Source organism: Lygodium microphyllum, chromosome 23, assembly GCF_053477565.2.
Source record: "Lygodium microphyllum isolate KBCC chromosome 23, Lygodium_microphyllum_v1.1.10, whole genome shotgun sequence".
NCBI classification, from domain to species: domain Eukaryota; kingdom Viridiplantae; phylum Streptophyta; class Polypodiopsida; order Schizaeales; family Lygodiaceae; genus Lygodium; species Lygodium microphyllum.
The window spans coordinates 971,605-986,778 of NC_141157.1; the positions used below are offsets into that span (position 1 = coordinate 971,605).

At 36.1% G+C, this 15,174-nt stretch overlaps 1 protein-coding gene across 1 annotated transcript in view; it reads left to right on the top strand.

The window, feature by feature from the left end:
* Positions 1–13,433: 13,433 nt before the first annotated feature.
* The window catches only part of LOC148015797 (ABC transporter A family member 7-like), a 98,865-nt gene continuing 97,124 nt past the window's right edge, over positions 13,434–15,174 (top strand). Inside the window, exon 1 of the mRNA XM_087663562.1 lies at positions 13,434–13,846. Coding sequence (XP_087519688.1) covers positions 13,721–13,846 — 126 coding nt within the window. The 5' untranslated portion in view covers positions 13,434–13,720. The remainder of the gene's footprint in view (positions 13,847–15,174) is intronic.

The window sequence follows — 15,174 nt, forward strand, 5'->3', positions numbered from 1 at the left end:
GGACGTAAATCACATTTCTTTTTTCTATATGGAGGCACATTTAAAATATTGAAAGTCTTCCAATCAGAAAGGGGGATTGGCTCAAGGACCTATGAAAACTTGTATCTTAACCTCGTGAGAATTATCATGTCTTTACCCATAGGTGTAAGCCTATGTGCATGAGTAGCACAGATATAAGAATATTGAAAAAACTCAATCAAAAAATCTCATGCAGCCTCCTAAATACATTTGAGAGCTACCCTAGTCCATCTAAAACTATCAAGACTATGCTTGTCACAAATATCTCTGACAAGCCTTTGAAAATGCAGTTTTGGAATTGCATTATCCAAAGCCTTCATTGCACTTCTAATCTCCTTTAGGCATCTAACATGCTGTAAAAACCTTCTCCTTGGCTTTGATTTCCTTGTAAGTTCGGAAGGTTTGGAGGATTGATGAATCTTTGAAGCAAGACCTCTAGGATTAACTTTCTGTTTTCTTACACTGGCCTTGGTTCTAGCCATCTGAAACATTAAAAAAAAACAAAAAATAAGGACAGATCTCCAAATCTCTAAAATAATATCATCTGCAATCACTTAGTAGTAAATAAGACTATTTCCATAGTCTACCTCAAATTTCAATCAAATGATGTAGGCCCAAGACATATGAAACGTGAACTAAGCCCTTTGAACAAGAGAAACCTACACCTTCTTGCATTTCAAACATCACCTTTTTTTTTAAATACATATTTCATCAAAGAGCATTTATGTCATGAAGTTTTACAAGTCTCATGATAGAACAATGGTCATTTAGCAAATCTCAAATCTTATTCCCAATGAGTTCAACCCTTGAGAGAAAATCTATATGAATGTTCACATCAATAATATTTAAATCTTATCCATAATAAAAACAAGCCTTGTGGGACTTTCAATTTGAATGCCAACCTTAGTATCTAAACATCAAGCAGAATAATCCATTACTCATATAGTTGATGCACTCATAATTATTATCAACATTAGTAGAAGCAAAATTATCCTTTTGTGTGTGATAACATATGAAACACAAAATGACTACTATCCATGGGGAGAGCCATAACTAATCGTGTTTCATATGTCAGGCTCTTTTAAGGAACGTATAGCATGATTCATTACACAGGTACAGAGCTATCTCAAATTTGTCAAAAAATTTATATTTTTAAGGCCTTGGCGCATATGCTGGGCGATGAAATCTTCCCAAGTCGCCTTGTGCTACGGAATAATTTTGAGCTGTGACCAAGTTAGCCTTGTGTTGGTATTATCGAGCATAGAAAGAGCTTTGTCTTTGGAAAACTCTTTTTTGGTTCAGAAATTGGGTTTAAAAGGATATTTGTTTACACATGTGGCTGCTATTGTAATGCGTAGTTAACTTGACACATGCGACGAGTAGACTGTTTTTGACTCGAAACTTGTGTCACATGTCACATACATTTTTGGCATGATAGCGCTTTTATAGCTCCACTTATTAAAGATAAAATATAATTGCTAGCCTCTTCTTTTTTATTTTAAATGCAACTCTTCTTAATAAGTGCACAATACTTCTTGAACAAACGTGTGGTGACAGTTGCCATATATATACAACTCAAGGTCCGATTTATGTTAATTTTTCTTACACGCATTTTGTTTTGTCTTCCACAAACCATTTATCTCGTGTACATTGCAAGGCCAAACCAGGTGTATTTCTACAAAAACCCATTTATTCTCAATAGGAAATACAATTCTCAGGTATCAAACTTTTTCTTGTCACTTTTTCTCTGCAATCCTAAATTTCAAGGCATTAAAGATGATCAAATTTGTTAGTTTTCCTACGAAATGATTCATTGACATATGAAACACGATTGAACCATATGCAAAGAGTTTTGGAATATTGTTGTCAAGTTTCATGAGTCCTAAATGTAAAATAAAAACAGATCGATGAAATGCAAAATTGCATGCCTCCTCTGTTGCTCAAATAGTCAACTCACTTTTTACAAGACACTGCTATTGTATTTTGATTAATTTAATATGTGTGGTATCTTAGGAATTTGGACATGAAGGATAAATGAAATAAGGTATTATTGTTGGACATTGTTCTGTGTTTGTTGGTTTAAGAGGACAAAGATACATCAAGAAGTTAGAAATTCTATAAAGGGTTTGACTAAATTTTTCTATCAATCTTGGTTTAATCTTGCACATATCTTGAATGATGTGGTTTTGATGTTCTAGATGCATTATCTTAGAAAAAAAAATTGGATGTATGAAACATAATTTCATCAAGTTTTTTGGATTGACTGACATATGAAACGTGATTTTATCAAAACTGAGAAGTGGTTTGGATCATTGTTATCACGTTTCATAAGTCCTGAATGTAAAATAAGATGAGACACGAAATTGCATACTTCCTCTACTGCTCAAAGGGAAAATTCCCTTTTTACAAGGCAATGCTATTATATTTTTACCAATTTAACATGTGTGTTATCTTAGGGATTTAGACATGTAACATGAATGAAGTAAAGTATCATTATTGCATATTTTTCTATGTACGTTGGTTTAGGAAGAGGAAGATAACATTGTTCTGTGTTTGTTGGTTTAAGAGGAGGAAGAAAACATTGAACCCTTGCTCAAAATTTGTTAGTGAGTATATCATATATAAGGATCCTAAACTTTAAATCCAAGAGTGAGTTCTTGACAGAATATTAAGTAGTCAGAAATTCTATAAAGGGTTTGGCTAAATTTTTTAAGCAAACTTGCTTTAATCTTCTTGATGTGAGCAAATGTGGATTGGTATATTGTGTCCCTAAATTGACTTTGTTGTTTTCAGGATTTGGTTTTGTAAGTAATCAGAATGACTAAAAGGAAGTTTTCTTTAGAGAGAATGAAGGAAGAGGATTTGGAGGATACGTATGATGAAAGGCTCTTTGATTTTCTCCATGCAACTGAAAATTCATCTAGATTTGTTTACAGGAGATATGCTCAATGTTCCCTTTGATTTGCAAGAGCTCTTGAAGGATCTTGAAGACAAACTGAAGGATTTTAGGGAGTTTTATGATAAACATATGGAAGGCCTAGAGATTGAGGGATTTGTCCATTATAGTGATGTAATAAAAGCTACCAATGCTGCTAGAACAACTTTGCAAACAAGGTTTAGCCTTATTTATAACGAATTCAAGAAGTGGAAAAAGTGGATTTCCCTTTTCATCAGAATCAGCATCATGTCTACTTGCACAGAAGGATGTTGGATTTCTTGTATATCTTCAATATATGGATAGTTGTTCTTTGGATACAACACAAGAGGAGAAGATAGAGGATATTGCAAGCAAAAATAAAGAGGTTAAAGAGAATGGAAAAATATTTCAGGAGGATATTGAGAATCTGTTAGTGCAAGGATTTGATGTTGCTTTGTTTAAAAGTGAGAACATTACAAAAGTGGAAGAAAAAGAGATAGAGTTGAGTGTTGAGATTGAAACAGGTCCTCTTGAATGTGTCCCAACATTTCCTAGTTATCTCATCAACAAAAAGAGATATGTACTGCTAAATGATATTCAACACATTTTTTATCTTAGAGAATATTATTGCTTGGCAATCCTTGCAGCATGGGGTCAAAATGATAAGAATTTAATAGGTTATGAACATGAATTACTAGTAAGTCTTAATGTTGAGGGAGAGAATTTTCAAGACAGCTCTATAGCTTACATTCATGTATTAATCAGATCATCGAATATGAAAATGGGGGGGATACTTGCATAGGAAGAGTTTTTACAAATTCAGTAGAGAGTTGGTATTTATAACATGGGGTATGAAGACAAACTGAAGTCTCCATTAGAGGAGAAACCAAAAAGTTCAATAAATCTTTATGATGATAGTCTTCTGGAAGAAGATGAAAACCCTAAAGTATAAAAGATAATTCTAATATATCTATTGTAGTTTATATTAGAGTATGTTATGCATTATAGACAAATATTATTGGATATTTATCTATTGATATCTTATACTATTGTGCTTTATTGTACATATAGAAATTGAAGATGCAGACAACTTTATTAGAAGAGCTAAGGGATCAAGGCCATTGTATCTTTTGGCAAAAGTCAAGACCTTGGTTATTATATTGAAAGCTTAAATAATCAAACAATTGCAATTTATCATACCAGGTTGTCAAGCTCTCCAAGCTTACCAATGATGGCTTTGAACGCTATCTCCAAGGTGATTGGATCCCAAGTTTTCAATAGAGGTTCAAACAATATAATTTTGATGGAGAAAGAAAAAGCTATAAGAGTTTCTGGCTTCATGCTTGGATACAATGGATCTAGGGCATGATACTTTGGAGTTCTTGGCTCTTAATTGCTCTCCCATGTAGAAGATGCCAAGAATTTGAAGCTCTTTCCAGGCTATATGAAACAAGAGTTCTTGAAATATAGAGGTCTCATTAAGTGGGATGAAACAAAAGATTCCTCTAGAGGACTTAGTGAATTGCTTGAAACTAAAGACTATTCTGCAAATAGAGTCAGACTAAAAGATGTTAAGTGTTTCTTGAAGCCCATCTTTTTCCATCTCTTTGTCTAGTTTGTAACCATTCTGAAAATCTTTACTTTGCACAAGAGTTTAAATATCCCTCTTTTCTTCTTTGGATAATAGTGGATATAGTCCTTGCCAAAGATGATGTATTACATGATGTGGTTGTGTCTTTGAGCTTGAATTTGTGCTAAATTTGTCTATAGAACCATTGAAAGACCTCTAATAAACTATTTACTTCGTATCTTCCACCTCCATGTCTTGTGTGTCTAAAGTATTTTATTCTTGCTTGATAATGTGATTTTCATATTTCTTGATAAAATATGGAGCATAGTTATATAAAATATGCCACATAAAGAAAGTCAATTAAAAAACCTTAAATGAGTTAGACAATAAAGAGACATACATATGTAAACTTCTTACTATATAGTAAGTGAAGTGTTGATTACCCCAAGCTTCTGTCATTGCCTTTTTAAAAAGATTCAATTGGTTTTTGAAGTCTTTGAGCTCATCATTCCTCATCATTGTCTTTTTAAAAATGTTCAATTGGTTTTTGAAGTCTTTAAGATCATCATCATTCCTCTCAGTTTTATCACAACAAAAGAATACTTAGTCTAGTGTTTTCCAAACATTGGCTTTTCTATTTCGAGCTTGTCCATTATTAGCATGATTCTTAACTACATTATATAGGGACTTCCATTGATTGTATCTAATAATTGAGCCACCATTCCTAGAGTTTATCTTACCAAGCCTCCCATGAAAGCCTAGGAACCTTCTAGCCTTCACTCCACCAATAGATGGCCTTTGGAGGACACAATTGTCAACCTTAGACTTTTGAAGATTTGGTTTAATAACAACATTACTACCATGCAGACTAATTGTAAATAAGACTTTTTCAATCTTTATTATAACATATGCTCTAATTGATAATGGCTTCAGCTTCCATGCAAATCCTATATAAATATGAACAAGCTTTTCAATCATCCTGCAAAGCGCATGAAGTATATAGATATGGGCATTCACTAAAGAAATATCTAGGACTGGCTTAAACTGTGGATCCTTGTTGTGCCTAGAGAGAGCTCTCTTCCAATTGCTTGAGTTCAACTCTATGGTTGGGGATATACAATATAGGCAAGGAGATCTGGAGTTGGCTCCCTCTTTGATACATTGTACATACATTTAAGTGTATTTAAGTCACTAGCTATGTGCCACTCAATCTTATAGTTTCGAAGTCCTTCAACAAATAGCTCTTCTTCTGCTTGTTGTCTCTTAATAATATCATGTATTGGTATTCGATAAAAAATCCAATACAATATATCAATATCCTTTGTATTTACTTCGAATGCTCCTTAGCCACCAGGTGTTGTGTTCTGATTAAACACTAAATGACATTGGGTAATTGCAATGATCTTATGAAAGTGCTCTATTCATCAAGGTAATAGAGACTCCCTCTAGTTTTGTGCATTTCAAAACCTCATTTTCATTCAATATAACCACAAATCTAACCATTCCTTGTGCCTCCTTTAGTGACAACTCATAGAATCTAATCATTAAACATTGTAGGGTGGATAAGTCAAGGAAAAAATTGTTAAATTCATTGAATACAACTTCTTTTTTCTTGCCCTTGAAGCTAGCTTTGATATGGAAAGGCTCACCCAAAATCTCCATCGCTTTGTTATTCACTCTCTATTTGATAGTTCTACACAGATAGCCTTGGAAGTATGCAATTGTGTACTTATCCTTGCTTCATATTTGACTGTAAAAGTTGACAAAGTTACATATAAGCATCTTGACTGATACCAATATTATCTAGTGCCTTCTGCACTAACTCGATATCGAAATAATGATCCTTTATAAATGACTCAAAGCATTGTTTCTTTGTCTTTTTAAATATATTCTTCTCCAAAATATATTTTGAAACTACTGAAGAAAGAAGATGATAATAAAACTGAGATACTTTTAAAAAATCTATTTCACTTGCATTCGATTGAAGAAAAGAGCTAAACAAAATCAACATCACAAATCAATACAATTAATTATAAACAAAGCTATATTTAATATTTTTAAAGTGAAAAAAAATATACATTGCTACTTGGATTCTTTTACTATAATCACCTTTTCCTTGTCTAAGACTCTCAATATTTTTAAGAGCCTTTTGTCGATTTTGAAGGCCTAAAATTGTTTGCTTTTGTTTATAAGATTTTATGTGTTTCTCTAACGAGAATGAATCCTTTGTAAATAGCCCTCTAGCTTCTACAACAACTCGTTGTTATGTTTTGATAAAAGATGTTTTTCCAATCAAATTACATTTTTTTCTGCAACCAAGTTAAGTGTATAACCTAGAAACCCATTATAACTATCACCAATGAACCTTAATAATGATGAAGAGCTATTATAGAAAGACGGAGTGCTATTTTTGCTAGGATCTTTGGGATATAGCCTGCCATCTAACCAAAGATCAAGATTCTTCTTTCCTTCAAACATGAGTATATGTTTCGTAGACTCTATAATAGTAATGTGTTTTGTTCTCTTCCTTATTGGTTTATACTCACTATCCAACTCAATATGAAGATGATAGAGATGTCTTTTACTAGAGCTACAAAGATCATTGGATGATTGATCCATAGCTAAGGATGTGATTAGAAGATTGGATTGAAAAACTATGCGAATTAGAAACAATAAGGGAAACGGAGAAGAAACTAATAAGGATGGGAAAGAAAGAAGATAGTAAACAAAATTCAAATTGAATATTAGTTTTCACTTGAGTGAGATCTTCAATATGACAATCTTTATCACCTTTATGGCGGCGTAGATTTCTAAGTTTGATGTGACCATGAGAATATCACGACAATTACTTATTAACAATTTTTGATATATTTACTTACAAAAATATAAAAGTTTTTAAAATTTTCTAAAATGATTTTATTTTCTAAAATGTTTTCTCTCTAAGGATCGCTTACAGGGCATTTTCGAGACCTCAAAACTCCCTTAATGCTAGTTATTATAGTTGTCATTGGGTACACGGCAAAAAGTCTCATATCTAAAGACTATAAGATGTGTATATAAGGGAGAATTTCCAAGCAATAGTTTCTCTACAACCCGACAACCAATAGTAGTGCATGGGATTTTGCATATCAAATGTATAGTAGTAGTAACTATCTCAATCAAAAAATACTGTGATAAGCCTTCTAAGCATGGACTTTTTTTTGAATGATCATATTCATGACATCTACAATACCATTGGTGTGGGGTGTACAAGGTAGTTATCTAATGCTTAATACCCCTCTTATCACAAAACTACTCAAATGCTTTAGAAACATACTTGCTCCCATTGTTAGAACTTAGGCATTTCAACCTATATCTAGACTGATACTCAATAAGAGCAAGCCAACGTTGAAAGATAGATAAAACATTTGATTTTTGCTTAATAGGATATGCCTAGACCTTATGCAAATAATTGTCAATGAATGTAACAAAGTGCTTTGCGCCACCCAATGACTGATAAGACATGGGACCACATACATCAGAATGCACAAGAGCTAGAGACTCACCTATGCACATAATGCTAAACTTCTTATGAGAACTATGTGTTTATCTACCATAAAGACAATGGTCACAAGAATAAAAACATTTGTAATCAAGAGACGAAAGATAATGCGAACGGGTAAGGATTTTCAATCCCTTAAGAAAATATACCCCAAGGCGACGATGCCATAAAGATACATGTGGTATGGCAACTACAACCAAAACATGTTCTAGAGATCTAGATATAAAAAGATAGAGGCTGTCAATCTTAGCTCCTCGAGAAAAGACAAGATTTCCATGAGTAATTTTCCACATGAAATCACCGAGGGATACATAATAGCATGCATTATCCAATTATCTAGCAAATAGAAGGATTTTGGTCAAAACCGATACATGATGTATTTTATGCGAAGTAAAAGAGTTATGTGAAGAAAATTGTAGCCCTTGACTCAAGTAGCTAATATCGAGAATATGTAGACAAAGCATTGGTCAACTGAGAAGCATCAAGACAGAAGCTGCTAAAAGATGTACTCATCATCTAACTCAGGCTATACTACATTTATCTCTTCAATCTTTATATTGGACTTCCTAGGGATAATGATGTGATCATGAGACTTTTCCTACACTTTGCCCTTGCCTTTCTCTTTGCACTTATCATCGCACATCTTATAGCACTACGACCAAATATGACCCTACTTCCCATAGCAATGGCATGTCAAAGAGGACTTACGACCATGGGACTTACTATGAGACTACCCATGAGATTGAGACCTTTGTGAGTCTCTACCACAACAGTCATTATCACTCTTACCATCATGTTTGGCTCTAGTAGTCAATGCATGAGAAGTGCGGGTTGCATCCGCATTCTTCTTGTTTATCTCCTCTATTAGTAAAGCACCCTCAACATCGTGGGGTTTCAAGCCATCCTTAAGCATATTTGTACACATGGTTGTATAGAAAGTGTCCCATGACTCGAGAAGTGTCACAAGCAATAACAAGGGAGATAGGTTATCCTTGAACTCAATGTCCTACAAAGTCAATTGGCTAAAAATCAAATGAAACTTATTTAAATGCATGGACATGCTAGTCCCTTCCTTCATGCAAAGGTCCATAAGTTGTTTCAACTAATACATCTGTGATGTATGACTTGCATTGTCATAAAGATTTATAACCATCATTATACTCAAGTGCAACAACATTGTAATAAACTTCTTTGGACAATGATATTATCAAGGTGGATTTACATATCTCATCGCAATCATCCTAATTGATGCCTTCGGGCTTTAGACTCTTGGTTTTCAACAATCTAACTTTCTTTTTGAACCATTACCTACCATATTTGCATCATTCAATAGGTGAAATTTATGCCATCAAGCTTTTCAAGATTGAAAATAGCACTATCATTCGAAGGACCATTCATAATGACTGTATAGCAATGCAAAATCCAAGAGAATGGGTTGCTGTATATGATTACAAAATAACCCCAAAACTCAATCAAAACTAGGGCAAAACATGAGGGAATATCAAAGCTGAGAGCTATCCACCAATTGCGAGCAACACACTACCAAAGTAAAGTGTTTGCTCTCCAAGACAATGCTAAAAACTATAATTACAACACCACTGTAATAAATACAGTAGTATGAGCGAGATCACTATGGGTAAATAATCAAGAAATACCGAGCATTGCCATGAATATTTGGGTAACAATTGGGATATATAAAAGCAACTAGTAGTGAATAGACATACAACCAACACTAAATTCCATCATAAACTCAAGGGAGTTAATAACCAATCTATCCCATAGGCATAGACATTGTGTATGTAAGAGATCTCAAGATCAAGTGTAGACATCCATCACATACACAACTGACTAAGCATAAAATAATGAATCTCAATACCTAACCAAGAAGCATGTATACATCACTGAATCTTATTGACATTGGTAAGTGCCTATGTCCAAAGCATGTAAATCAAATCAGCCCACTAGCAAGTGTAACTATATCCAAGGGTATCCAAGAAAGCATGTACATAAGGCAATAGTCCCACTGTCTTTGTAAAACAAACTCAACTGAAAATCCAAAGCTCTAATGCAATGTATCCAAGTAAATGCAAATATCCCAAATCATATCTATTGAAGCATATCTGGAGTGTACAAGAGCATTGTAAGACTTAGAACATCAAGTACATAACATTTGGGTGCCCATAGATATCAAGCAATATATTCGAGAGCATAAAACCCAACGAGAAACCCATAAAATGACAATTAGTGAAGCAACTGAAGTATGTAGCCAAAGCTCCAAGACATCAGATTCAGCTCAAAATCGAGTGTCAAAGCATTCCACAATCATATTTGGGTCCAAGCATCAATGCTAAACATCAGTATATTCAAATGGTACACTTGAATGGCATCAAGCCTTGATATGCATAACCTTCCCAATTAAAAAACTTGTTGTCCAAACAATGTACAACAATGAAACCCTACAAAAATTGAGCCATTTGAGCTCAAATGAAGCCAATGAGTACCTCAATACATGATCATAACATTCGGGCATCAATATCAAGCTCAAAGGCATCACATAAGCAATAAGAAGCTCAATACATACTATCCTGGGTGTTTACATTAGGCAGCCTACACTATTCTATAGTCAATGATTGAGATGTTTCACTTCAATGGAGACTTCGAATGCAACAAAGCAATGCTAGGAGGTGTCACGAGTGGTCAACCAAGTAGCCAAGAGGCCTAAGAGTTGGAGGAGTACTAGAGCAGAGCAAGAAAGTAGTGCTGAAAAACAAGTGCGAAACAATGTATTTTATTGCTGCCCTTGATGTTGATGTCACTACCTCCATTGTGGCACTTGGAGAGCTCTAGGCAATCTCAATAAACCCCTGAAGTGGGCCTCAACAAGTATGAACAAGTTGGAAAGAAGTGGGAGTACAATGTATACCTTGGAAAGAAGAGGGCTAAACTGCCATGAAACCTTCAAAATGAAGCTTATAGTCACGGGCTAAAGGAATGCTCAAGGAAGCTCATCGAATGGTAAGCTGTGATACTAGTTGAAGGGTGAAGCCCAAGTGGAAGCACGAGCAAATGCAAGCTATGGCGGAGAGAGAGAGAGAGAGAGAGAGAGAGAGAGCGAGAGAGAGAGAGAGAGAGAGAGAGAGAGAGAGAGAGAGAGAGAGAGAGAGAGAGAGAGAGAGAGAGAGAGAGAGAGAGAGAGAGAGAGAGAGAGAGAGAGAGAGAGAGAGAGAGGATTTCGGAGCTCCAACAAGCACAATGTGTGATTGGCCTTTCCTTATTCACTAGTCACTCAAAGAATAAAGAATAAAGTGACAATGATGGGCACTTACCACCTGTAGTGTACATGTGTTCGAGTACAGTGTATGTAGTGAATACATGGCGGTGTAGGCACATGCACCTTTACCCAAACAATTGTTTCTTTGGCATTCTCAAAATTGGTATCAACATTGCTTATTATAAGCTCAAGCTTCATATTTAGAAGAGCTTTTTAAGATCGAATTCACCTTGAAAGTGTGAGAGCAACATAACCTACACACTTGGGGATGTTTTTTATATCTAGTAAGCTACCTCTTCTCTTTTGAGCATTATGCTTACATAGGAGCCAACCCAAGCCCTCGTGCGATAAAAAATAATTATAGCTATCATCCTATGTTGATACTCTATCATCTCTAGCCTCGTACCTTTTTCAATTGCATCGAATAAGCAATTTATCACATAACTCTATTGTGATAATGCTTTTTCCACTCATTGTAACCAAGGTCAACTATCATGGAATTGTTTCTTGCCATGCAAGTTTGTTAATTTTAGACTTGGAACATTTTCCTAAGCCTAGGGAATTATAGGTTGTGTAGACAGTATAAATTTTGAAAAGTAGTCCACTATCCTTAACGTCCACAACAATTGCCATGTCAAATACATGAATAAAACATTACACTTGACTACAAGGGTTTTAATCTTGAAAGTTGACGCTCATGTACATGTGTCAACTCGATTGAAATAGTCAATTGTGTAATATCCAAAGCTATTGTATGCAAGTTGTATTCTATGAGATTGGGAGAGAAAAGATACCACTTCTTTTAAACTTGCACTTTTCGAAACTATGTACTTGGATAAAAGGAATGATGACTTTTTTGAAAGTATATTTTTTCAAGTCTATAAGATCCTTTAAAGAGCTTGAATAGTTTAATGGAAAATCAAAAGTTTCAATGGAAAGTGATAAGAATGTGCATCTAGCTTTCCAAACATATAATAAATATTCTAAAAAGACTCGACTTTATATATCACTATATCCTAAGAGATTTCCGTTCTACTTCCCTCAAATACCCCTTTGGACTTAACGTCCCAATTTGCCTTGAGAGCACTAGTATGCACATTTTTTAGAGACCCGTAGCTTTCACCTTATCATGAGAGTCATGTATCCCAAACATGTAAAACTACACGCTATCTAAACTTTGGTCTTGAAGGCCCCACATCTCCAATGGAAAGATTGTCTTTGTGCAACATCTAAGAGTTGGGTTGCACTTAGGGTTAGTGGGGGGGAGTGTGAATGTTCTCCCCTTGCTAACCCTTAGTCGCACCTAGGGTTAGCAAGGTGAGTGGGGAGAGGTTCACCATGCACTCACCTTTCTAGCACTTGTTAGAAACAAGGTGCTAGTGTTGTGCTACTAGGGTGAACTCATTTCAATCTCTAGTGGACGATATGTGCAAGTGGACCTAATTAGATTTACACCCTTTTTCTTTTCCGGTCCCAATGCTGACCAAAAGCCATTATTAATACTTGTATTGAATTCTCTCCAGCCCTTAGAGATCATGGTGCAACCGCAAGTTTAATGTGCAAGAAGGAGACGGGGTGACCCGGCTCTAATAAATTTAATAACAAAAGAAAGGAAGAGCCAACGGTTCTCCAGAGTCCAGACCCATCGAATGGAGGGGTCACTAGGACAATTTAATCAGTTAGCGTCACCGTCACTGACATATTCACGTAAGAGTAAATGATTGGAATCATTGTATTCGATATTTGCAAAGTGGCCCGAACCTTCTGACTTCAAATTTCAACAACCATACCGTTTTATTAAATCTGAACTTCGAAGGGCCTTCGTGAATCGTGATTTTAACTGAAAAGAAAAGTTGATTTCGCATTCGCAGATTTGATACTTTTTGGGAGAACGAAATGTCTCAAGAGAAAGGCTACAGTCAACGTGTTAGCGCTTTTCGAGGCCGACAAAACCAAAAAAGAAGAACACGCAACCACCACGCACGGTCGGGTTCGGGACTCGGTGGGCGTCGTGTGGAGAAGTAGGCTCGGTACCGAACCACACAGACTCGGTTTTGACTAAAGTCCAAAGGGCTGGCCTGACGTGGCCTAGTGATACACACACACTCTCTCTCGCGCGCGCGCGTCGAGGCAATCGCGACCCTCCCAGGAAGGAATACGAGCGCCTGTTGGCCATCGCGTTTGTAACCAATCCCCGTTTTCATCATCCCTTTCGAGCGCCATAAAAGTTGTACAGGAGCTCTTGGATTTCAATTCCCCTTCGATTGGCAGATTCACATTCCTTCCTTCCTGCTCGCTAATCTCTCTCTCTCTCTCTCTCTCTCTCTCAGAGGGAGTGTTTGCGTTGCTCTGTGTCAGAAGCGCGCCCCCCCCCCCCCCCCCCCCCCCCCCCTCGGGGCAAGAATGGAAGAAGCGTCGCCTCCCGCAGGCGACTCATCATCATCCGCGGCAGCTCAAATTAGAGATTTGCAAGTCACCTCCTTCGGAACGCAAGCCGATGCCCTCTTTCGCAAGAACCTCACTTTCCAGGTACTTGAGTAGCTTTTGCGTAATTGATTGCATCGTCTTGTTGCGATTGATTGAGTCTTCCCATCATCAACAAATACTCTGCTTCTACGTTCTTGAATTGGATGCTTTTGGATTGTGAATTAGGATGTTCTGCTGAGATTGCGATTGAGTCTCCTTTTCTTATGATAGTAGAAATAACAATATTCTACTCTGTATTTCTTCGTAGTGATTCATGGAGATTAAAAGAGCGTTCCTAGAAACAGGCCTCGTATAATTAATTACCCTCTTCACTATTTCCTCTTTGCTCTTTGAGAGAAGGAAGACACAAGCCCTCGCTTGTGGCTTCTACAACAAGATGTATAACTTTCATCGTGTAGCGCGTCCTTTGTTCTTTTAGCGAAAATTTGAATTCGTTGAAAATTCTAGAAATGCACACTCTTGAGGAATATGTTTACTTTGATTGAAAGAATGTGACAAGTCTTGAATTAGAGAGTAAGCAAACATTAGTAACTCAAATTTAGTGCTCAAGATGCAAGGAGTAATGTTCATTTTCAACTTAGAGGATTGCCATAAAACAAGTGAAGAGTTTGAATGGCATACAACAGTTTTTGCTTAAAGACATAACCTTTTTGTGAAGGGTAACAAGGAAAGATAATGTGACATGACCATGAAAGGCAATCATCATGGAGATGATATTTTTTATTCTAAATTATGTGGTACTAATTTAAAAAAAAAGATAACAATGCAATAAAAAAGTCAAATGCTGAAAAATAATAAGTTACTATGGTGAGCAAAACTTAAGCAGCTCATTGGAGCGGGTCGCTCGTTAGGCTACTTCTTTCCACTAGGCAGCAAAGGAAGGAAGGAGCTCCATAAATCTTACTAGCGTTCCGCGGCAGCTTCGCTGCCTTGAAGTGGCAGGCGAAGTTGCCATGCTATCACACAATAACTTTGCTCAATAATCCATTTCTCATATTTCTCTTTTCTTTTTTCCCTCTCCGTTTCTATTTTTTTTTTCACCCTCTCTCTCTTCTTTTTTTCTCCCTCTCCTCTCTCTCCACTCTCCTTTCTCTCTCTCTCTCTCTCTCTCTCTCTCTCTCTCTCTCTTCTCTACTTTTCCTTCTCTCTTTCTCTCCCCTTCTTCTTTCACTTCCCTCCCCCCCTCCCCCCCGCCCCCTTAGTCTCTCTTAAAGTATGTAAATTTTATCTTTTCCCTATATATAATTCTCTCTTTGTGTTCATATTCTCTCTCTTCTTTTCCTCTCTCTCTCTCTCTCTACTCCCTTTTCTTCTCCTCTCCTTTCTTCTAATTTTCCTTTTTTTCTTCTCTCTCTCTTCTTTCCCTCCTC